This window comes from Miniopterus natalensis, chromosome 14 (assembly GCF_054644295.1).
Source record: "Miniopterus natalensis isolate mMinNat1 chromosome 14, mMinNat1.hap1, whole genome shotgun sequence".
Taxonomy (NCBI): Eukaryota; Metazoa; Chordata; class Mammalia; order Chiroptera; family Miniopteridae; genus Miniopterus; species Miniopterus natalensis.
Genome location: NC_142094.1, coordinates 39,813,780 through 39,839,617, shown reverse-complemented (window position 1 = coordinate 39,839,617; position 25,838 = coordinate 39,813,780). Strand labels below are relative to the sequence as shown.

The 25,838-nt window shown below is 43.1% G+C and overlaps 1 protein-coding gene across 1 annotated transcript in view; it reads left to right on the top strand.

The window, feature by feature from the left end:
• The first annotated feature begins 1,494 nt into the window (after window positions 1-1,494).
• Window positions 1,495-25,838, top strand: part of BLNK (B cell linker) — a 58,942-nt gene continuing 34,598 nt past the window's right edge. The window contains exons 1-2 of the mRNA XM_016219984.2: window positions 1,495-1,657; window positions 22,856-22,921. Of these exons, the coding sequence (XP_016075470.2) occupies window positions 1,611-1,657; window positions 22,856-22,921 (113 nt within the window). The 5' untranslated portion in view covers window positions 1,495-1,610. The remainder of the gene's footprint in view (window positions 1,658-22,855; window positions 22,922-25,838) is intronic.

The following is a 25,838-nucleotide window of genomic DNA, read 5'->3' as shown; positions in this document are numbered from 1 at the left end:
TGAACATCTGGTTGAACGAGAAATGCAGATGCAGTACACGAATGTGACTAATCAAGATGTACCTGGAGAAATGCAGAATCTCTGTGCAAAGGAGAGGCACAGGAGGGACAAAATCCATCTGCTGCTCCCACCTGTGCCATTGCCGCTGCTTCCCCCCCCCCCCCCCCATCGCCTCTCTTTTGTCTCTTGCGCTCTATCTTGGGACTGTAACAGCAGAGGTACCTGGAAGCCCTCTATTTCGTCCCTTCTGTGTAATCTTCAGACTCGGGAGAGAACTGGTCACCTGGATAAATGTGGGAAATGCGCACCTACCTTACAAAGGTGAGCAGGGCATTCCTGCTGGCTATAGGGAAGCTTGCCCAGGTCTAAAAGGAACAGTAGCTCTCATTTCCTTCCTCCCTGACCCTGAACTGCCTTCTACTTTCTAAATAACAGACAAATTGGAGGCTTTCAGAATAGGTCAAAGGGACAGGCAGGTCTTCCAGAAGGAAAGCGAGCCTCTCCGGATGGGTCAGCTCCTGCAGGTGTGCTCCCCCCTCCCTGCTCCCCGCCCCACCTGCTGTGCTTGGGGTGCCCTTACTGCTCCCCGGTCTGCATATCACTCGGTCTGGTGAGGGGATGAAAGCAAGCAGCGGATGACACCAGAAAGGGACAAAGGCAGTGAGGAGAGTGGCACCCCGTTTCAGGGGACTTCCAAATGGCCTGCTGTCAGAATTGCGCTGCTGGGAGACTGTTAGATCTGTTCTCAGCTGACTTGCGGGTACATCCTGGTTTTGTTCGAAAGCATCTGGCAACCAGTATAACTCCTGCCTCCACCAACCCTGTAAGGAAGACACACATCTTCCGATGGAGAGCCTCTCCTCTTTCCAGGTCACCTGTCTGTTCCCACCTTGCCTAGAGAATTGTCCATCCCATTCTAGGTGGATCTGCAGGAAAGGAAAACGCTAATGCTCCGAGTAGACTATTATCTGAGTACATTATGTCTCTGCCAACCCTGATATTTATTTTAGAAATATGTGGGAGGTGGAAGGGGCGAGCAGAACAATATAAAAATGCCATTTTCATATCATGGCTCTTCAAGTGGAAAAGTTTACCCATGACTTTATGCAAATGAGCATAAAGTTTCAAAGAAGCCTTCAGATGGAGTTAATTATTCTGCTTTTGCTTGAGCCCGGGAAGCTGCTGGGGACAGCGTGACACCTGCTGAAAACAGGACTAGATGTGTTCGAGACAACAGGAAGTAGTGACCAGCCAGAGCTTGCCCTGACCTGGTTACAAACCTGGTTATAAAAGAAAGCAGCTGGAAAGAAATTTGCATGCCCAATAGGTTTCACTATTAAAGTTTACACAATGTGGAGTAGTCAGCCAAGCTGGCTGGCTACCCAGATCACATGATTATGTAGAAACATGAAACTTGGCTATGTGTTCAAGCAAGTTTTACTTCTCCCTGGTGCAAGGGTGTTTGCCAGCCGCCTGCACTCTCGGAAATCAGACTCAAGTGACTGGTGCCCTTGAGATCAAAGGTCTACCATGCTACTCCCTAGGAAGGCCGGGGACTGCTGACGTTACCACTGGACGGTTATTTGTGCCTGTTATCATTACCAAAAAGAATGGACAAGCTTAATAAAATAACTGTCCCTGCCAGTCAGAAGTTGAGGTAAGATTTTTCCCCTTCAATGCCTCTTTTTCTCCTCCTCATGTTTTTTCCAATGATCTTACGGCATCTCAGAAAAACTGAAATCCTGGAATACTTTGCTCATTCTAGGGCAGTGGGTGGCAACTGCTATAGGGAAGTGACAGAATTTTTAAAGAAGTATGTAGGAATAAGCGGGCTTATTCTAGCTGGCTTCTGCCAATAATTAAGTGTAAAACTCTGGAGAGAGAGAGACAATAAAAAGAAATGCCAAAGGTTTAGATTCTACAAAAGGTCAGCTTTCAGAGTCTGAATACAACCAGCTTTTTCTAAAGAAAAGCCTAATCTGATTCTCAACAATTTCATCATGGATTGCTATGTAATGTTAAGGGTTGTGATCATTTGTAGTCATTACAGTTTGACTGTCTCCTATTTATTCTGTGGGTATATATCACAAGTGTTTTGGGAAGATCAGATCTGTTTTTCTCATGTCCTCATGTCAGTGTAACAATTATCTATAAAAGCCCACTTAGAAAGAATAAACCAGAATGACACAGGGCAAGAATCAAGAAGCTTCTTTGATCTATGGAAATGGTAATTTCCCAAATTTTGAGTTTGAAAGCCTTCTTTTTGTTTCATTGCAAAGGTGCCATGATTTTTGGAGACTGAAACTTTTAAATGTTCAATGACTGTTTTATATTCCAAGTACCATTTGAATTTCAATTTTTCACGGGTGATATGACATGTGTAGCAAGTTATCACAGATATCAAGGAGCTAGAGAACTAGAGCTTTTGAGGCTAAATTTAAGAGAATTCAGTCTGCCATTGGCAGAAGGACAGCCCTTCATAGTTAGAATGTGGGTCTTATGCCTTGAAGGTGCCTGGTAAACGAGAATTTGAAATGGGCCTGATCTGGAGCCGGCAGGCAGCATCGCCAGGCCAGCCATTTTGAGGGCATGTTGTTGAGTGTTTCTGTCTGATCTGCACACACAGGGGACAAGAAGGTGCCTCATTCTAGTCCTTGGTCTCCAGTTTCTACACCCTCATGGGAGGGGCAAGGTAAAACAATGGAAGTAACAAGCAACTGAATGTAAGAAAGGAATTAGAGTAGCTGGGGAAGGTTTCGCGGAGAAGATGCTTGCTTCAAGAGCTAGGGTTCGAAAATATCTTCTGTTCGGTTGGTTGCCTTTTTGTTTTGTTGGTGGTTTCTCTTGCTGCACAGAAGCCTTGTAGTTTGATGTACAGATCATGAACCACAGACTTGTACACTTCAAACCTACATAATCTAATTCACCAATGTCACCCCAATAAATTTAATTTTTTTAAAAAAGAGCTGGGCTTTGAGAGGCAAGTAAGATAAAAGTAGGGGGAAAGCATTGTGCTGGGAGGGAGGAAATACAGAAGCTGACACTTGGAGCTGGACTTGAGGATGGTCCATTGTGGGATGATGAGAGTTTTCTGTCCAACAGAAACTACAGAGTAGGGCGTGTGGGACTAGAAGTTCCTGATAAGGTTGGATACATGAGGTGTGGCCAGATTACCAAGGACAGTGAGGCCTCTAAGCACAAGGTTGAGAATGAGTTACAGTGTCAGAGATGTCACGCCAGCAAGCTTATGGGAGGCTGTCAGGAAGCACTGGAGGGGGAGGGACACTGGAGGAGGGATACTCAGTAGGTGGGGGCCGTAGAGTAACCCAAGCATCTAGTGTTGCAGGCCTGGATTTGGGGCACAGCAGTGAGAAAGGAAAGGGAAGGAGGGGTAGGAAAGACCTGCTAAAGAAACTAACAAAGAACGGCTAGTAGGGCTTCTCTCAAATGAACAGGAGGGTTTTTAAAGGTCTTTCTCAGAGATATTCCATAACCTGGAGCTATACTAAGTCTTAGAACTTCTTTCAGGAAATTCAGATGGGAATTTAAATAAAGAAAAGCAAAGAACCTAAATCTCTTGTTGATCCCTCCCTCTGGGACAAAGTCCAGCTTGATCACAGAGCAATCATAGGTAATCTACAACCAGAGATTATGGGGTAGAAAAGCAAAATTATATTGTGGATAATCATACACTACATTCATCTGCTTAGGCAGAAATAATGTTTTCTTCCACTTGTTTACTCTGTTGTTTTTACAGAATTGGCCTGTTTTGGTAAAATGTGCACTGTCAACGTGGAACTTTTCAAAAAAATGGAATTGTAAGCACAATAAACTTAAAGCACAGTCTTAAATCTTTTTCTGTAATTATGTGGGAGAGTGAGAAATAGGTAAATGAGATACTTGATCCCTATGGTTTATATCCTCTGTCCCGACTAGTTAACACCAATTCAAAAGGTTGCCTAGCTGTGCAATTATTTGGCACTGGATGACAATATTAGTGAAGAGTTATATTTATACTCTTAGGATTATCAAAGTTTATATGAGACTTTGCTTAAATTCTTAGCCACAGAAATAGAAAGATAGTGAGAATCCATCACTGGTGGCTAAAAGGGATGCCCCTGATCTAGGGGGTATATTCCGAGGGCTGAAATGAAACTGGAGGCAGAAGGAGTGACCAGGAGGAGAGAAAAGAAGAATTAACCAAGGAAGGAGAGCAGACAGGATTAGAAGGAGACAAGGGATTCTCAAAATGAAGGAGAAAGCAAAGGTTCCTAGTTGAACACTGTTGGGGATAAGTATTCACCCTGAGACTTCATGCTGTGGAAGAATTGAGGAAGGCAAGGCGGCTAAGTTACATGTGACCACAGAAATGTGTGAGCACAGATTCTCTCTTTTTTTTCTCCCATCGAACACTACATGAAGTAGGTTCCTCTGTTAGTAGGAATTCATAAACTCTTAAGATCTTTTAGTTGATGTTTAGCCATGATTTCTCCTGGATTTTATAAGATAATGATGCCATCAGAAATCCAGCTAAGACCTGGGTTCTCAATCCTTCCACAGTAAACATTCCCATGATCATAAAAAGTTTACACTTCTAGGTAAACATTTCAAAATTTACAATTCTGTTCTGATCATATTGACTATGTTCTTTTTAATTTAGTGAAACTCGTTTGAAAAGGAAATTTTATACTTTTATACTTTTAATAACCTCCCAGAAACTCATCATCTGTGCTTGTGGGTTTTTCTTTGTAGCACCCACACATATCATTTATTTTTACAAATGCAAAGAGTCTTGGGCATGAGTGTGGTTAAGCCAAGCCTCTCCAATCCTTATCTTATTGGTTAAAGAGTATGGTATTTTTCAGTAAAACTAACATATGTGTAACTTTAGGAACATTTATTTAATCTCCCTGGTTCCGGTTTCTTTTCTTCAGCTAGTAAGACAGAGATAATAATGGTATCGATCTCATATGGCTGTTGAAAGGGTTAAATAATTTGTGAAGCACTGACACATAGTGATCCTGGCACACAGTAACTATTGAATTTTAAAATGGCAGTTATTAATATCAATATTATTATTAATTCCATAGGTGTGCAGTTGATTTCCTGAACATAAACGTGGGACTTTACATTGATCCTTGATAAATTTCATGTTAGTTTCAGTTCTTCTTTCTGGCTATTTTGGTTATTTTACCTGTTGATTCTGCCATCTGTGGCATTAAGCTTTGCATGGACTGTAGATGTGAGAAACGTCCCTTCTCCACCTTAATTTCAGTGGCTAATAAAACTGTTGAGCATGACAGACCCCTGTCATGGGTGTTCAGGTCTTAATGCTAAGACTCTCCCTTGGAGATCTTATTTAAAAGATTCGGGGATATAACTTCTCTTCTCAGCTCTTGGAATTCTCAATTGGAGTTTCCAGTTTCTTGACACCAATTTCAGTTCTTCAGAGACAAATTCACCTTCTTTTCACCTCTCTGCCACTAGTGCCCTCTCTGGTCCCCCTTGTTTCTGTCAATAGTATCATCATCAGCCCGAAGTCTGATACGTTCTTCTCTCTGCACCTCCACTCGCATACTATATCCTGTAGTCTTTCCTTTATGATGCTTCCGTATATGCCCCTGTCTTTCCTTTTCTACCTGGATAGACTCGCATCTCTCTTGTGTCCACCAGAAAGGAGTTTCTCAGTCCCTCTCAACTCTGATGCTGTATGATCCTTTAGGCATGGAGACCATGCTTAACATATATTACATCCCATGACACTATCATTTTATCCCATGACCCTCAGGAACTATTTCCTGATTGAATTATCAATGTATTTGAGACAGTTTTCAAAATAGTTTCAAACTCTTTTCTTATTGCTTTGAAAGCTGCCCACCTCTGAACACTAGGGTCAGAGAATGGCTCTAGACAGCATCCAGATGAGATTATCTAGAAGGTAGCTCTGATATTTAGAAGGAGAAGGTAATTGGAGCCCAAAAGGGCTGGGTCTTGAAGAAGTCACTCAAGTTTTCTAAGCTTCAGTTTCTTCAACCGTCAAGTAAAACTAGAGATGCCTTCCTCACAGGCTTGTTGTGAAGACCAAATAAGATAACATGGGCTCAAGTGCACTGAATAATATTTGCCCATGGTCAGTATAACCAAGAAAACCCAACAATCACTACTTCAACCCAGAGCAACTCTTGAATACACACGTGTCTGGGGGCATCTCTCCTCTAGCTTTGTATAAGCTTAGGTTAGAGGCCAGTGCTGATGTGGGAAGGCAAACAGGAGGCACAGCATCTGATGGTAGAGATTAGATAGACTTTTTGGGAAGTGTGGCTTCCCATTCTCTTCACACTGCATTATGTCATCTGAGAATCCACTCAGCTGGGCCATCTTGTGTCACACTGATGGATGACAAAGCCTCTTTGTCCTATGGACAAGCTACTCAGGAGCCACATTTTTAGAAGTTTGCTACATATGTGTGGATCTCAGGATAATCAGCTAAGAAAACTCAAAGCACCCTTTCTCATCCATGGCTATGCCAGGAAAACCCTAAGCCAGAGTCCACATATCCAAGGCATGTCCTTCCCTGAATCCAATGATCGCCTGTGTTCCATGTCTGAACAACTCCTTGCTTATGCAACTGGTCTCCAAATGGGTAATGATGCAGTTAATTAGGTTTCCAAGAACTGAACCACAATTACATTCCAGCCCTGCCTCCTACATCACTGGATTGGAGGAGACTGGGCTGGTACCAAATGCTTCAGGCACACATTTACAGACAATCTCTTGCTTTTCCCCACAGATGACTAATCTCTTCTGTTCTATGTAGAATTTACTAGTTTTGTTCCTTTTCAAAGAGGATCTAAGTATTGCCCTTACGCAATGACATCAAAGGATCCAGGCTTGTTAAAGAATATGGCTGAGAAAAAAAGAGAGGAATTAAATGATAGCTTGTTATAGGGAAATTGAAACACTGAGTGGCTTTCCTTGGCTTTTCAATAAACCCTAGAGAGGTATCCTACCCCTGCCGTTCCCCAAGACATAGTCACATCATTTAGATGAGTGGTTCTCTACCAGGGACAATTTTGCCCTCGAGGGGACATTGGGTTGTCACAGTTGGGGAAGGGGGTGCTATAGGCACCTAGTAGTAGATACCAGGGGTGCTTCTAACCACCTTACATTGTACAGAGCAGTCCTCACAGCAAAGGATTATCTGGCCCAAAATGTCAATAGCACTACTGTTGAAAGACTCTGATTCAGACCAAGAAGCACATATCTATTTGTATGTTTTTATAGTGACAGTGTGTATTTAAAGTTTAAAATATAATATATATAACTTTGCAATTGATGTAGCCTCTGCTCTCTGGACTGATTTTCCTCCGTCGGGGATGGTTTGAGTAAGGAGTTGCCAACGGGAAGGGCTAGAAGTACTTGGGCTTATATTTCAATGAGTTGTTTTTTAAAAAAAAAAAAAAAAAAAAATTTGTGTTCAACAAAACTAGATTCCATGAACTACATGCACCATTGAGTATATGTTGCTCTCTCCTTGGTAGAGAAATGGGAAGCAGGAAAAAATTTCCAGACATAAGGTCATCTTAGAATAGTCTCTGTTTCTACCTCTGTAAGTAGACTTGGTGAACCTCGAGTGCAAACTCTTAGAGTTGGGATAAAAAGCAAATTAAGTGATAACATGGCTATTAAGAAGGGCTTATGGATCTGACCCAGTGGCCAAATTCCAGACAGAGGTGGACATGCTGTCCTTTCCTGGAGCCAGCTTGCATTGCCCTGAGGTCCATGGGTGGAACACCTCCTGATAAAGACAAATTGAAGGGTGGAGGGGAGATGATATGTATTTGTTTGTCCATCCTTTAATGTCTTCTCCATCACACATGAAGATTCTGCAGGTCTGTCTGGAGGCATGGATTTGGAATAACTCTTTCATCAGCTGGGATAGTTTCCACTACAGTATTCACCCTCTCCTGCCTGGCCTCCCTGTGGTCAGTGATGTATATTTTGTGGATGGAATTTGAGGGTGCAACTTAAAAAAAAAAAAAAAAAGTGTATTCCAGTAATACTATAAAGCAATCTTTTATCTCCCCCACCCCCCATCATGCCATCCCCCATGACTTTTTAAGTTGGTATTGATCCTTTCCAGATGTTAGAAAACAGTTTGCCCGATTCTCTTATGCTATCTGGAATGATGAGAGGATGTGTATGTGAGGGATGCAGGCTGGTGCAGAGCTGCTGTCTAATGTAATGTCAGATGCTCAAGGCTCCTGGCTGATCCTAGATTCTGCCTCCAAGCTAAAGGGGCTTCAGTGCCCTTCACAACTATAGAATTGGCCTTGCCAAGGAAACCTTTTAAGTTCACTTAACCAGACAGCTGAGGGCTGTCTGCTCCCAAAGAGCTCCTCCCATAGGCCCTTGCTCTCCTGGTCCGACCCACCTTCTCCTACCTGCCCCACTTCACCTCCCTTCTGAAAAGGCATCAGTCTGCAGCTACACAGGCAGGCTTATTTTTAACTTGGATGTTTTTACAACCCTTTATGGTCTAGGCCCCCAAACAAGCCATTTTCCTTCAGTCCTGCATGGCTGTTTCAGTGCTCATTTCAAAAGCAAGGCAAGGCCCGGCCGGCTTAGCTCAGCGGTTGGGCATCAACCTAGGATCCAAGAGACTGAGGTTCGATTCCAGTCATGGCTCATGCCCAGATTCTGGGCTCAATCCTCAGCAAGGGGCGTGCAGGAGGCAGCTGATCAATGACTCTCTCATCATTGATGTTTCTCTCTCTCCCTCTCCTTTCCTCTCTCTGATATCAAGAAAAATATATTTTTTAAAAAGGTTCTAACTACATAAGGTTTGATGTGAAATTTAAAAAAACAAACAAACAAAACAAAAGCAAGCCATGAAAGCCACCCTCAGGGACATGCTATGCCTCTTTGGTGAGTCATGCTTCTCCATTAGCCGATTTCCTGAGAAAGGAACTCATAACCCCAGAGGTGTCCCTGCCTCCCCCAGACTAGCTGGGGCCTAGACCTACTCCACCCAGATCTCATCCCTCTCCGTAGTGCAGGGAACAAACAGCTGAGCTCCCCAGCAGTGTGGCCATGCACTCACTCAGGACCCGGTGTCCTGAGAGCCCCATGCTTGGGTTAATTCTCTGCTGTTGCAGTCTTAAAATTCTAATAACTTTCAACAAGGGGCCCTGGGTTTTCACAGTATACTGCGCCCCAGAAATGAGGTAGCCAGTGCTGGCTACAAGTTCCATGAGCCATGAGCTAAGCCTGCTCCCCCTGCAAGGCTTAGCGTAGGGACATAGGCGTCAGTGGAGGAACCCCCACCCAGGTCATAGAGGTTTACCTGCCAAGGACTGAGAGGCCATCTCTTCAGCCCCTTTATTTCTCAGGTGAGAAAGTAAAGGCCCAGAGAGGTGAAGTTACCTGCTCACACTCACACCAGCCTGTTCCAGAACTCCACCTCAATGTCTGCCAGCCAGGAGATGAGTAGGCCACACCCTCCTTTTTTTCCTGTGTCATTTACCAGCCAATAAAACATTTTAGCTTAGCCTGTATTCTAAATTTATCCTAGACATTTTTTAAAATTAAGAGGCAACTAAGTTACTAGTCAGAATCCCCAGTGAAGCCCTACTGAATCAAGCTGACAGTATTTCAGGCTCTTACATGGTTCCAGGTCCAAACTTGAATTCCACGCTTACTCAGATGTGTTTGATACCCTACCCACGTACAATTTTAAAGAACACTCCCACCGGCCAGGTGCTAAATTTCCGTCTCTCCTAGGTATCTTACTATGTGGAGACTTAGCACCTCTACAGCTGCCTCCTCTTTCTTACCTCTTCTTTCTTTTTTTTTAATTTTTAAATTGAATTTATTTGGGTGACATTGGTTCACAAAACCATACAGGTTGCAAGAGTACAACTCAACAAAAACATCATCTGCAAAGTGCATTGTGCACCCGTGCCCTTTCCCCCTCCTTTGCCCCCCTCCACCTACCCCCTGCCCTGCTTCCTCTCTGGCTAACACTACATTGTTGTCTGTGTTTACACACACACACACACACACACACACACACACTATATATATGGTGTTTTTTTCTTAATCCCTTCACCTTCTTTCATTCACCCCCCAACTCCCCTCCCCTCTGATGGATGTCTGATCAGTGATTCACTGCTTCATTCATTCATTCCTCATTCTTTCCTTTCTTCAGTCAAGAGACATTCACTGAGCATTTACTATTCAGTAGGCACTGATCTGATCACTGGCCTTGAGGAACGCAAGTCCACTGGGGAGAAAGACATTTAACCAAGTAATTCCAATAAAGAATTGTTGGGAAAGGCAGTCTCTTGCATGCAGGGTTTCAAAGCCCCACTCAGCCACAGAAGAATGGGCCTTGGGCCTGGAATACTTCCTTACGGAGGGATAAGGGGTTCATACAGGCTGTCAGGCTTATTACCTGGTTTGGGAATACCTTTCCCTGTTTTAGGCTCAAGGAGTGTTCCTATTCCTCTGTTCTGCTTAAGCGTGTATGTCAATGGCCCTGAGGCATATCACCACCTTTCAGGTCGGGGTCCTTCTGCTGCAAGAGAGAGGAGTACTGCAGGCCAAATGGCTGTGGGGGCGGGGGGCAGTTAGCCACAAGGGACCACTGCACACCACTGATTTTGATTTTGCTTCTCTCTTCTCTATGTGAGTAAAGCATTGTTCCATCTGAATTAATATCTACATAAAATAAAGAATGCTCCCACAGTAGTTCGTGCAATCTGGAAATGAGTTATAATTATAAAGAGCAGAGTTGGTCTTATGTGTAGACTGAGTGTACAGGCTGAATGTGGTATAATTTAAGAAGTGCCCCAGAAAGATGTTTTTGCTGTACTGGAAAGAATGTGAACTTTGGAATCAGGCAGACCTAGGTTTGGATACTTGCTCTGCACTTACTAGCTCATGGTCTTTGAAAAGGTCACTTAATCATTTTTAGCCTTAGCTTTTAGCATCAACTGGAAAATGGATAGCATAGACCATAATAGGGGTGTTGTAACAGTAACTGTGTTGACTAGAGAGGAAGAGTTCAGTGAGTGTCTCCCCCCAAATCCTCCTGGTCTGGGCTTTCTTGATGCCCTAAACTGTGTCATTTAAAGAGGCAGCCACATGGGACAAGGCAATGTCTCCAATTCCTGGATCAGAATGAAACACCACCAAGTGTCGTGGGCTCAGGCATTAGTCACTATCTGTCAAGAACACCCAGGCAGGAATCACTGGTCTAAGGCCAGCTCAGACCAAGGTGGCTCCATCCACAGCTGTTAGCTGAAAGAATGGAACATTGTTCAGGAGAGTGGTGATAAGAAATAGGGAAAGGTCAGGGGAGGGAGGCCACGTCTAAGTGAAGGAATTCCCAGGGGAGGCCAGACTAAGGGGACTTGGACTAGAGGGTTCGAGTTGAGTTCAAAGTTAGAAGAAATGTCCTCCCATGTTCAATTCTTCATTGTTGTTGTTTACTTGATAACTTTACTTGGTTCAAAGTATAAAAAGTGGCAGAAGGAAAAATAATCTTTTTAGTACATAAAGCGTGTTAACGTCCATATTCAACACTGAACAGGAAGGAAAGAGTCATTTTATTTTAGTGCAAATAAACACTGGAGAATCAAATACCAACATGAGAAACCACTTCCAAAAAACAAGATGGAAAACGTAATAATAAATCATTGGAAACTGAACCCTCTACCTGTCTTTGACTACTTTGCCCTTTAAAAGGTCTCAATAGCCCATCCAGGGTCAAAGTTCTCTTTTTACAGTGGAAAGATGATTCCATTTCGTCTCCACATTCAAAGATCATCACAGTTGCCAAATCAATCCCATGATTGGGCCTGATGAATTCTGAAGACAACCTCTTAACATAATTAAAACAAAAGCTATTCATATAAATGCCTCAAAAGTTAATTAGAAAAAAAATCTGCTTTGAAATTGCTAAAGACTGCTTTACGTGTACGAGGTTCCCTTCGGGTGATGAGAGTGTTTTGTGACCAGATAGCGGAGGAGACTGTGCAGCATGTGAATGGGCTAAATGCCCCCGAGCTGTACACTTTGCAGTGGTTGAAATGGTGAATTTTATGGGTATTCTACCACAATAAAAAAAAACCAATAATGAAATTATTTCCCATACTTAGCATAAAATAGTATATTTGGGGGACCCATGATCATGTTCTTATTTGACTGATTAGACATTGTTTCAAAGTTTTAAAAAATGTATTATTCATAAATGTTTCTGAATGGTTTTTAAGGATGACAAAGCTTCCCTCTACTTCAATCCCTACACATCATGTTCCCTGATATCCTTTACTCGGAGCCCAGTGAAATGAGCTTAATTGAGTCCATTTTTTTTCCAGTATATGGGAAATACCATTCCTCAAAGACCATTCCACACTCTTTACTCCCTGAAAATACTTCAGCTGTGCAAATGGATGCTTGGACAAGTGGGTGTCAATATTCTAGTGTACCATGTACACACAGCTAAGACTCATTCCCCCACTTAAGGCTAATTTTTAAAAGAACATGCTCAAAGTCTTAAAAGACATTCATTTTCTAGAAGTACATAGGATTCTAGTTCAGAATTGTCTGAAACCTGATTAGAATTGTCATTTGGTATTACAAATCTGAGACTCATCAGTTTCATACAATAATGTATGCCCTTTCCCAGGCCCCTCCCTGCAGTGTGGGTGGGTAAGAGCAAGAAGCAGAAAGGTTTTCTCAATGCAAAGAGGAAGGAAAGTACTCCAGCCTTTCAGGACCCAAGGGCTCTTGTCCATAAAATCAGGGACAGGGAGAGCAGTGACAATTTCGTCACATCAAATGACAGAAATCTTCTAAGAACTTTTAAGAGCTAATATAGTATGGTTTCCTTGTCATCTCATCAGTTTAGGGAGCTGTGTCTCAGACCGAACTGCCTCTGATAGGGTAAAGCATGCCAGGATTTTTCTTTTTAAACATTCAGGGTTTTAATAGGATCATCTCTACTCATAGTTATGCCAAGTCAGGCCAAATTCTGTCTGCTTAAAACCCAGATCAGCAGTTCAGACATGCCAAAGACTACCACAAAATATTTGCAAATCTCAGTAGGACAAAAAAAGAAATGGTAGAGTGTCCAGAAAAACTTGCAAATTGCTTTCTCCAGTTAATACGTGGTTAGTAAGACAAGCCAGGCTGTGAGATGCTCACGTGGAACATGCACACGTTCTCTCCACCCCAGGGTTCCTAGGTTGTCTTTCTCACTAGTGCATCGAAAAAGGACACGTGAGGCTTTGGTGCTCAGGCCTCCTTCCAGCTGAGTCCAGCCATTCCACTTCTGAGTATGTTCCAGACCCCAGAGAACTCGTGCCACATTCTCTCCTGCCACCTGTGTGCACTGCCCTCTCTCGTTCCCCTTCCTCCTGCCATCTGTCCCTTCCTCTTTTCTCTGCCCCTCCCTAAAGACTGCAGCATGCCCCTAAGACCACATGCTTCCCTCTAGCAAGAAGTCTGACCTTGGGGGCCAGTAGCAGGGCAGTGTTGGGGACATGTGTCCCCAGTAAAAACTACTTGGCTGGCAGAGGGACTAGATGCCTTCTGCAGGGGCAAAAAGGAAGGTGCCCGAAGAGGCACATGGTAAAGCTGGTCACCTGCCCTGGTGAGGGGCCAAGTAGAAACAAGTTAGCAGGTGACACCCAGGGGTGGTTGAGAGCACAGGTCCTGGAGTTAGAGGGCCCAATTTTTAATCGCATCTCTGTCATTTGCTAGTTGAAGGACTGGGGGGAAATTACTTAACTTCCTAGAGCAAAATTTTCTCATCTATAAAACTGGGGCAATCACAGCAATGTGAATACACAATATGTATATGAATACTCTACTGAACTGTTCACGTAGAAATAGCTAAGGTGGTAAATCTTATGTTATGTGGTTATTTTTATCACAATTTTTAAAATGGGGATAATTATAGGACCTACCTGTAATTGCGAGGGTTAAATGAGATAATGCCTGCAAAGTACCTAGCACATAATACATGCTCAGGAAGTGCCGGCATTCACGGTTGTTGCCGCTGAGTCTGACCGCTGGTGTGGCCTGTTGGGCTCTGACTGTGACTGCGGCTCTGGGCTGCGAAGACGCAGTCCCTGCCACGGAAAAGCTGAGCCTCTAGCAGGAGACTCCAGCCATGCGTGGAAAAGGAAAGAACAGGGTACAATGGAAAGAGCTGGAGGAATCCTCAGCTGATTCATCTTGGGGCAACGGCAACATTGCCCTGCAGAGTAGTCTCCTTCCTTACAAAAAAGGAGGTTGACTCAGGACGTTCCTTAAGTCTGTTGCACTGCCAAATTCCTGTGACTACTTTAACGACAGGCGAAATCAGGAGCTGGGATATCAAAGCTGTGTGGTCTGAGACAAGCATCAAGACCTCTCTGGGCCTCAGTCATTGCATCTGTGAACGGCATTGGGGGTGCTAACTCAGCCTTGGGAAGCTTCCTAAGGTTATCACGTCTCGAAATTTCTGTGCGAGCCCCACATGGAAGCAGACTTGGCTGCTTACTTTGAAAATCTAAATATAATATCAATAAAGCCACAGCAAGGCCAGGCTGAAGGAAGTGGGGCATGAGGAAGCTGGGCCAGGACGAGGAGAGGCTATATAAAGGGCAGAGGGGGAAGCTGAGGACCAGACTAGTTCTGCTGCATGCAAATAACAGCCTCGTCACTAAAAAGTGCAGTTCTGTTTCAAAATGACAATGGTGGCCAGAGACCTCAGCTTTGAAACAGATATTATCCAAAAGGAAGCTATTTTGTGTGAATCACTCATCCCTGTCTATACCTGTCCTCTGATTTCACATGGGTCAGAAGGCTTTTGTCACACCAGACGGTGGCTGAAGGGACCTCTTCCCTGCATTACCAAAGGGCAGATTTGTGTGGAGCTTAGCTCTGGGTCTGCATGTGCCTTGCTCAGTGTGCATTCACTGGATATTGGCAGAATAAATAAAATGAATACATGTGTAAAACAAATAATAACATTAAACTTTAAGCGGGGGAGCCTCTCAAATCAGTAAATCAAGATAAATAATATTTAGTGTAATATTTTAAAAATCAAAATTAATGCAAAAAAAAATTCCTGATGAACAAAATATTGATATTTTAAATGAAGACAGGACTAGTCCTGGCTGGGTAGCTCAGTTTGTTAGAGCATCATCCTGATAAGCCAAGGTTACAGGCTTGATCCCTGATCAGGGCACATACAAGAAGCAACCAAAATTAACCAATGAATACATAAATAAGTGGAACAACAAATAGATGTCTCTCTCTCTCTCTCTCTCTTGCTCTCTGTCTCTCTCTCAAAATCAATAAAAATATATCCTCAGTGACAATTAAAAGAACAAAAATGAAGACAGGACTAGTGCTGCTGATTTATTTTGCCTCAGGCCCCAATATGGTAGGTAGGGAATTGTGTCCAGGCAAAGTTCTCTTTGAGAGCTATTGGCATTGCAGCCATCAATTCTTTCCCCTGCACAGATAAGGACCGAAATGACACTCCTAACATTATCCCAGGGCTTTTGGTGTCCCTCGGCCTTGGCTCAGGCTGGGGCTCAGGAGAGTTGTCTTCATACTGATCTCACAGCCAGCAGAGTCCCAGTGCTCAGGCCTCCCCCCTAATCCTCCATTATTCTCCCCTAATCAGGATACACCACTGAGCAAAGGTCTCCAAAGGCTTCCCACAGCCTATGAACCCCATTTCCTGGGCCTAACATAGCCCTTGACTCCTTGCACCCCATGCTTAATTTCTTACTATCCCCCTCCTTCCAATACCCCCAATTTTTGCCACTCTCAGTTTCTCACTACACCCCAACATCCCAGACAATTTCACCTCTGAGCCTTTGCACTTGCTGTTGTACTACCAGGCTGCTGTTCCTCACTCTTCTGCCTCATGAATTTCTATTTTGCAAGAGGATCCAGCTCCCAGGTATCTTCATCTTAAAACCTTAAATCAGTCGCCCCTTCTCAGGATCCTCCCAGCTCTCCGATCTTCCCTGTTCCCAGAAAAGAATTATGAGTAGTTTTCACTTGTTACCTATCTGGATCAGATGAATTTTAAAAAATTAGCTTGCATTCCTATCATAAATTAAAGAAACAAAACTATTTTCAGTTTAGTGCCCCCCCAAAACTGTTTCAGATATAAGATACAAAAGATGTCACATGAATCAAATAATAGCTCAAAAATTGCTATTAGGCTGGAGATTTAATGACCTGAAGTGCTACTAATTCAGGATACATAAAAATAAAACTTAAAGCTGAAAAGACCTGAGTGTCCATATAATCCAATCTTGTCATCTTATAGGAGACCATGAAGCATTGAACGATGAGGAGAATTGCTTAGGTTTGCACAGCCAAGAAGCAGCAGAGATTAGAATCTCAGAACTCTCATTGCAGTGCTCTTTTCCTAAGGGGACTCCCTTCCTGTGCCCAAGAAATCATCTGGAAGGAGAAGGGATGACTTAAGCTGGGTCTTGGGCTGAGGGGATAGAATGAGAACAATTGTGGGTTCATTACAGTGGGTTAATTATGTTTAAAATGTTTGCTTGGGTCCAGATTGTAAAGGCCTTTGAATGTCAAGCTAATGAGTTTGTAGTTTATCCTGCAGGAAATAGGGAGACATCAAAGACTATCCAGGAGTAGAGTTACATGATGAAAGGGGCAATTTAAGAAAATTAATTGGGGGCAGGGGAGAGGCTGAAGGTAGGGAGTTCAAATGGGAGGCCACTGGCATAGTCCATTGTCCAAAGGGTCACAATGGCTGTTGCTGAAGGAAGGGACAGGAGGGGACTGAGACAGATAAGATTCGTCTAAAGATGAATTGACCGGTATTGGGACATGAAGAGCCAAAGAGAGAGAGAGTCAAAGAAAAATCAGAAGTTTAGTCTGAAGATCCAAAAACACCAGATTACAAGGTCTATTTCTTTTTTCTTATCAGACATTTTCATTTTTCTATAACAGACTAATATTAAAATTTACTAACAAAAATAAAATACACTATAAAAATTATGAGCAGCATCTTAAAAAGAAACCAACCCAGAGTCAAAAATGTGAGATCATGTAAACATTTGAAAAAGAAGAAAGTCAACCAAAGAATCAGCAGGCCTAGAAATGATCATTACATTTCAAAAATCCATTCACAGCACAAAGTAGATGAGGGACTAGATGTTGCCTCTGCCTCTGTATTAAACCAAAGAAAATATTCCTTCTCTGACTGGAGCTCACAAGCATGCAAGTTGGAGGTACTGGGCGAGCTGTGAGAAGATGTTCTAAGGGACCCAACCAAGTCGGTGTAGATAATTCACAGGCAGCCACCGGTCAGTTCTAGGCGCTCAGGGTGAGACTAGTAACTCTCGGCCAAGACAAAAAGTCCGGCTTGGTTCAGGGGACACTGGGGAACTGCTGCAGGCTTGGAAGGAGGAAGTGGCCTGCTGAAAGCTGGGTTTTGAAAACATCAGCCAATAGGGCCCTGACAAACCTTCAAAGCGTGGCCTGGGCGGGCATGCTGCCGGGCACAGCGTTTTCCTGGTGTGAAGGGGCAGGTGGAGGCTTGGTCTTGGCAGCGAGAGAAGGGCTGGCCCTCCAGACGCTAAAAGGATGAAGCTCCTGAACTGGAGCCGAGGTTAAAATGTGGGGATGAAGGCGGAGGAAGGGGTGCCCTGATCTTTTCATTTGCCAAGAGTTGCTTTAATATGAGACCTTCTTTAATCCACCCCCAAATCCAGGTTAAACAGGGATTTTCTTACTGCAATAACTTCATATGTACTGTCACCCGATACTTCCAGAAGGGGTGGGACTATGATTGTCTAACCACTATGCTATACATCTGAAACTAATACAAAATAATATTGAATGGGAAAAAGAAATATGCTTACAATAATTATAATTTTAAGGGCTTTTTCTTTAAAAAATAAAAAATAAATGAAGAAATAAGCAGGGGTTTTTCTCTGATTAACATTACTCTGCATTCCACCTTTTCTGGAAAGACAGAACGAAAAAAATATGCTATAACCTGCCCTTTTCATGGTCCTCCGCAGATGCACTAAGGAGCTAAAAGGAAACGATGTTTTCTGATCCTTTGTTGTTTTTTACTAAATTTTTAAAATGATACTCCTTGCAGCTGATACCATCTTTTGAATCATCTCTTGTATTGAATAAAATATTGGAAAGGTATTATAAAATACTGCGAATTTTCTCAGATTATTCTTTGGGGATCCGGCCAAAATATCCAAGCACAGCTGCCCTCCCCGTGCCCCGTGGCCCTGGTGGAGCTCTGCGTCCCACCCGCCCATCCTTCCTGGACTTGTTCTGTCTCCCCTCCTCCCACCCCCACGTACCTGGGACTGGTCTCAGCCCTTCTGAAGGGCAGTCACCATCTACGGATTCATGTCCAACTTGTGTGCCCTTAGCCAGCGGGACTTCCCTGGGGATCTACAAAGAACTCCTTCCTATTCTGATAACACTGCCAGTGGTTCTCAACCTGGCCCACACACTGGTATCACCTGGAAGCCAACACTCACCGAAGGCTAGGCTCCTGGGGTCAGAGTCCCTAACCTGGTGCCAGCCTAGGAACAGAAGTATCTGCCGACGAGAAGCGTCTCTGGGCCTACTTGTATTGATCTGAGCACAGGTGAAGGTACAAGCTGGTCAGCACCCACAGATGACTCTTTCTGCTCTTTTTCCCTGTTGAAAGCAGACGTCATACCATTGACCAGAACTCCTGCGTGTCAGTGTGTGCCTTTCTTGGGGACAGTGTCTGGATAGGCCTTTGGCACCCCATTACGGAGAAAGAATAAGATTTGCCACTAAAGATATTTCAGGCAACAGCAGGCAGGTGGGAAGATATTCTGGAGGTTGGCAAGCCTTCTCTTCGGCTCTTGGCAATTAAGTCTGGCCTAGAATGAGATAAACCTGACCTGGTCCTTTAAGAAAAACAGGTTCTCAGCCTTCCGTGTGCATAAGAGTCACCAGTCCCAGTAAGGTTGTTAGAATGCAGATTGCTGGGCCCCACCTGGGACTTTTATTCCATTGGTATGGTTCAGGGCCCAATGATCTGAATTTTTCATTTAATTTTATTTTTAGCAAGCACATCATTTTTATTTGTACGAAACTTAGTGTTGATTAAAATGCTTTCTTCTTACACTTGGATATAGATGACTACATGGAAGCATTTGTTAATATTAATTCTTAGTACACACTAAGAACCTCCAAAATTCATCTATTTGCAAATGGCATTACTGTAGGTTAGAGGTCAAAATGCCACTCCATGTCAGGGAACACGAATACCCATAGTTTTATGCAGAACTGAGGTCTGCAGACCATTCCCACAGGTTGGTGTCAATCAGCCATGCCAGGTCAGGGAGGGTTATCAGCCAGCTCTTCCTGCTATCACCCATCCCCCTCCACCCCACAAAACCCAGTGACAGCAACAACAAAACCACAACCAAACCCAGTTTGGTAGCACCTTCTGGCCTGGAGGAAATCTACCCAAGTGGAAATGCTTTCACTTCACATCTCCAGCAGGCAGCCCTGACTTGAGTTTTGTTCCTGGTAAATCCAGTCCCCGGGGTCTTAGAAAAGCCATTACCCTGGCTGAAAATGCCGGTGTGGGTAGGCACTTCACATCTCCTTGCTGTCGTTTTCACACCAACCCTGCAAGGTACACACTACTGTCTTCATTTTACAGATGGCAACATTAGGGAGTCTTCAGATCATAGTGCAGGGAACTGTTTTGGAGGGTGGTCTGGGTTCAAAGGCACAGGAGGGAACCTGAGATTGTCTGCTCTCTCCTGTCCCTCAGGCCTAAACCCCCTGATCCAAGGCTCCCAGAATCAAGGCATTCTCTTATTCTCAACAGCATTTGCTCCTCCTGGGTTCCTCAAGTCTGGCCTGGTCTCTCGCCTCCCTCCAGCACAGGGTCCCGACATTTCACTATTGTCATGCCCACCTGGCTTAGAGTTTCAGCCAGTCAAGGCCCTGGGAGTGTGCGGAGGGAGAAAGGTGCAGATAAAAACTAGATGGCTATAATATCGTAATAACAATGCGTGGTGCCAGGTGGGCACTAGGCTTATCAGAGTGATCACGTCACAAGGTTAATCACTATGTTGAACACCTGAAACTAATACAGTATCATGTGTCAACTGTAACTAAAAATAAATTTTTAATTTTTAAAAAATTCTTCCCACTGTTAACCTAAAAATAAAAGATCTTCCAAAGTGGGGAAGAAGAAAAAAAAAAAAAAAGACTAATTGGCTAAGCAGTCAAAGCCTAAGGGTGGTGCTCACTTATGAAAATGTTGAAGATATGAGTGGAAAATGCAGATTACAAAATGTCAAGGATGAGCTTAATCATGTAAAATCTATGCATTTATACATTGTGGTAAAAATGGGAAGGCTCCAACTAAATGTTAATAATGAGGGAGACTGATATCTTAAGTTTTATTTCCAAATTTTGATACAGTGAGCATCTCTTACCTGTAGCCACCAATGCAGTATCATACGAAATAGTTTCAGTGCCCTAAATGTCCCATTTCACCTATTCACCCCTCCCTCCCTCCTCCTGAACTGACAAGCTGTCCTCTCATCCTCTGAACTGCTCCATCCTCACTGAAAAGCTTTGCAGTGTAGGCCTTCTAAATCCTTACAGAGCCAGAGAATATTTCCCCCAGGCTCCCCCCAACCCACAGGGTTTCATAGACCTATGTTAAGCCTAACTGTGCACCACTATCCACATTTTCCAACAAAAGGCCTAGCGTCCAGAACCAGAGACTCTGCATTCAGGTTTATGGGAAATCACAATTTTCTCTGGGTACAATAGCTGTGTACAATCTTTACATTTTGTTAACCAAAGAGCCCAATCAAATGGTTTTCTCAGAACACAGGAAAGGCTTGTCTGAAAGGTGAATTCAAATATCCTACTCTCTCAGGGCAGAGCCATGTTATTAGGAAGAAAATGAAACATGGCCCTATACTCCAACGCTGTTCACATGTTTCTGCAGGTATGTATGTAAAACAGATAGGAAAAGGGATATAGTAAGGTCCTGGAATGAAGAGCCAAATAATACAGAAAAATTTTCATCATAAAGTCTCCTTTTTATAAATAGAAGCCCCCTCTCCCACCCGAGCCACTCACCCTCACTCTCCAGCTCTAAGGACTGGAAGGGGCCGAAATCCCTTTGTCTGCCAAGCTGTGTCCCCGCCACTGGGCAGTGCCCACGCAGAGAAAAGGGGCACCTTTTTCTAATGTGTGTGAACGCGCTCTGTTGGCTCAGAAACAACCTTTTAAGGACCTCTTGCATATCTTTCTAAAAAGTTTTGTAAATACCAGCACATATGTGCGTGTATACAGACCTTTTCCCTCCACAAAAAGGCACCTGCTACACACCATTCTGAACGGCCACCCTTCCTTCTTTTTTCTTTTCTTTCTTTCTTTCTTTCTTTCTTTCTTTCTTTCTTTCTTTCTTTCTTTCTTTCTTCCTTCCTTCCTTCCTTCCTTCCTTCCTTCCTTCCTTCCTTCCTTCCTTCCTTTCATTCGTTCTTTCTTTCTTTTCCATTTTTGTTTAACTTAATATTTCTTGGGGATTTTATACATCAGCAATACAAATGTTTGTGTGTTTTTTAAGGGTTTGTGGTATTCCATTGTATAGCTTTATCAAAGTTTATTTAAGAAGTTCCCTTTTAGTGATTTACGGGTGTTTAGGTTGTTTCCAGGTTTCTCAGGGGGAAGGCAGAAAGGATTAGGGTTATTACATACAATGCTCGCATGTGTATAATGCGGATATCTATAGAATGGTATAGTTTTATGACCATGTTCATAGGACAATTCCTAGCAGTGGAATTTTTGAGTCAAAAGGCATGAACATTTTCAATTTTGACAGATACATACTGTAACAATTTACATTCCCAAGCATATCTGTACTCTCATACCCTCGGTAACCATGGGTATTACCACAATCGTTAAGCTGTGCCAGGCTGATGAGCAGGACCTCTCTCGTTGTTGTTTGATTTAGATTTCTTTAAATATAAGTGATGTTAAGTATCTTTTTCTCCATCTGTTGGCCACTTGTATTTCTTTTCTGTTAGCTGTGTGTTCACGTCCTTTGCTTATTTTTCTACTGAATTGTTAACCTTTTTTTTAACTGAGTTGTGAGATCTCTCTGTAAATCAAAAATTACAGTCATTGTTGTCGTTACCATTGTTATTGTTATCATTGTTATGTATTGCAGATATTTCTTCCGCATGTCATTTATCTTTCGATTTTGTGCGTGTTTTTGTTCTGCACAAGTTTTAAATATCTGTGCAGTCAGATTCACTAATCATTTTTTTATGGATTCTCTATATGTGCAGCTTTTAAATGACAATTTTTCCAGATGCTACCTCGTAAAATTAACCAAAAAAACCTTGGGTCTGATTTCGGCTTATAATGTGTGCTTCAAGGTAGCCCCATCCTTGCAATATAGGTGCCTGACGGACAGGAAGTGATGGCAGTGAGGCTTCTGGGGGGTCAGAGGGCTTTGGCCTCCCGTCTCCTCGGAGCGGGCAGGCCCGGGCAGGAGAGTTCCCCTTCACTGCCGCCGGAGACGGGCCCAGGCACCCAGTGACCACCCTCCTTATAGGGCCGTGGAATCAGTCGCCCTCTCCCTCTACTCAGGCAGCAGATGGTCAGCTTAGTTAATATAATTAATTAAACCTAAATACAATGTCATTCATGCTATTTGGGGTTTTATTGTAGGATTCTCTCTCTCTCTTCAAGAAGGATAGAAGACTTTTAAAAAATCAACCTAGTCATTAATATTGTCTAATTTTGTCTCTTACAGGCAGTTTCAAAAGATGGTCCATGATATTAAGCACAACGAGGGTGGAATAATGAACAAAATAAAAAAGTAAGTTAGACTCCGACATGAGCTATGACATGAGCAACGTGTCGCCAGCCATGGGGGGGGGGGGGGACAAAGTCCTCTGCTGCCCCAGTGAGGGGTGGCGACCTCTCCAGCCTGCAGCCCTTTCTCACCCGTGGCCTAGAGTCCCCGGCACTCAGACCCGCACTCAGGACCAGGGCGAGTGCACGGGGTGATTCTCGGGGCCCTTGGCTTTTCCCTCTCACGGGCCAAAAGGCGAGCGATGACATTGGAGGTGCTGGGCAGATGTCAAAATGACGCTTACCGAAGCAGCAAAGTCAGCTTCCAAAGCCATTTAGCTAAGGGCTTGGGGGCATGGCTGGGGACACCCAAAGGAGAAGTTGTAAGAACCGGCCCCAGCTTCTTTAGGGTACATATCTGTCTTCCATACTTGGATTTCTGCTCTTACAGTTATTGCCTTAAAAGGTGTTTTCACCTGGCACCTGGAAAGGGAAAGCTAGAATTCTAAATCTTCCCCCACACCCAAAACTCTTAAGCTTTTTCTAAGAGAAGAGAAATTGTACATGAAGTGCACATATTTACATTTGACACTCAAAATCTAAATCAAGAGGAAAGGGGAAATGTTATTGTTAAGTTTTTAAGCTGTTGGGGTTTTTTAAAGAAAGTAACACAGATTCATTGGGGGGGATCAGAGATAAATATACTTCTTCATGTCCCCACTTTCACCCACTGCTCCCCAGAAACAGACATTGTCTCTGTGAGTTTGGTATATAAATCTATGTGAATGAGCTTGTACACACACGCATACATACATTGGCATAGTTATGATGCACACCTATGCACACATATAGATTTCATCATGAATGGCATCACACTTCATAAACCATTCTACCAACTTGCTTTGTCTGGTCATCTTACTTAACGCTATATCATGGATGCCTTTTTTTGTTGGTGTGTGAAAATAAACCATATTCCCTTCTAAACAGCTGATTAATAATCTACTATAAATGTATTATTGTTCATTTAACCAACTATATATTGTTGGACATTTTTAAAGGGGGTGTTAAACTGGAACAACATTTTTAGAGGGCAATTTGATAATATCAATTCAGATAAAAATCAAAATTTTGTGGGCATTTCTTTCAGTTTAACTGTCACAAATAACATTTCAATAAATATCGTTTGCAGACTTTGAGTATACCAGAAAGCTAAATTCCTGAAATGAAATTTCTGGGTGGAAGGATTTGTGCCCTTGAAGTTTTCATCGATATTAGCAAATTGCTTTCCTAAAATTTTGTTTCACCAATAATGTACGAAAGTACGTTTCTTTATGCCTTCAGAACGGAGTACTGTCTTCATTCTTTTTGGTCTTTGCTAAACTCAAAAGTAAGAAATCGCTTTTTGTGGTGTTTCAGACTATAAAATGTAAATGAGTCTCAACGGGTATAAGTGATATCATAAAAGAATGAAAATAACCTTCTGCTTGTGGGGCAACAGTCTCTCATGGAGGAGGAGAATTTGTTTTCATGGTCTGTCCTGTGACTGGGAGAGGTGTGTGATTATTTCCACTTGTGATTTCAGAATCTCACTGAAATGAGAGAACCCCCCAGGCAGCTGCCAGTTTACAATACACCAGTTTTCTCAATAGCATGCAGCTTCTGCATAAAATGTCTATTCCGCGGTCAGTCATACTTGCAGCAGCCATGGGGATCAAATTTTTCCAGAGTTTCCATTGCGTTATACCCGTTGTCCCCAAATGACTTTTTCTTGGCAAACCATGTTTCCTCTCAGCTTGGAAAATGCGGCCGCCGTAGTCCCTGCCCCTGGGGGAGTCAGTGGCCCTTCGGTTCGGAGTGACATGCAGTTCTTAGCTCTCACTCGTTGCCAGGCAACAGGTGCCACCTTGAAAGGAGGAAGCACGGTTGAGCACACTGGTTTCCTAAGCCAAGACCGTGACAGAGCCGTCACTGGTCATGGTCGGACGGGAAAATAAGGACCTTGCAGGGCTGGGGGTTGGTGTGCAGCTGCGGCTGCTAAGTGGGCCCGAGCCACAGCTTTTATTCCTGGTCGGTACTCAGTGACCCAGTCCTTTCTCTTTTTATTACTATTATTTTTTAATCCTCACCAGAGGATATTTTTTGCGTTGCTTTTCAGAGAGAGTGGAAGAGAGAGAGGAGAGAGAGAGAGAGAGAGAGAGAGGGAGAGAGAAACATCGGTGTGAGAGAGAAACATTGATTGGTTGCCTCCCACAGGGGTCCTGACCAGGGCCAGGGATCGAGCCTGCAACTGGAATCAAACCCGGACCCTTCAGTCCGCAGGCAGACGCTCTAACCACTGGGCTAAACCCGCCAAGGTGACTCAGTCCTTTCTTGAGTCTGTCCTTTATTCTCAGATGATGACCTTCACATAGTCGGGGGGTATTGAAATACCCTTTCTTTTCTTTTATGAAATGATTACAAAGATGGGTAATAGTTGGTTTGTGTTTTTTGAAATATTACTGGCCCATGAATAGACCTGGCCCAGACCCAGTTTAGTTTTTGTTTTTCCTTCCTACACCTTTGGTAATCTTCCTTTCTGGACCTCATCACGGGTCTGATGGTCGTATCTTCCCCAGCACACCCTTCTGGCAGGCTTGTTATGAGAATCAAATGAAATAATGATATGAAAGCCTTTGGGGGGGGGGGGAATGCAAAATTTCTACACAAATATAAATATTGTTATTTTTGTAACATTACTGTTCTGGTTTATAAGTCTTATTTTTTGTAATCAAACATGAATTTCTGATCTGCTTTGGTTTTCCTCAAGGACTGAAATGTGTTTTGTATGTAATCATTAGCTTATATGCTGCTTCTAAAGGATTTGATATTTTAGTAAATAAAGTCTACTGGATATAGGTTTCATTTATATATTTTAAATTTTTAATTAAGTAAATCATTCTCAA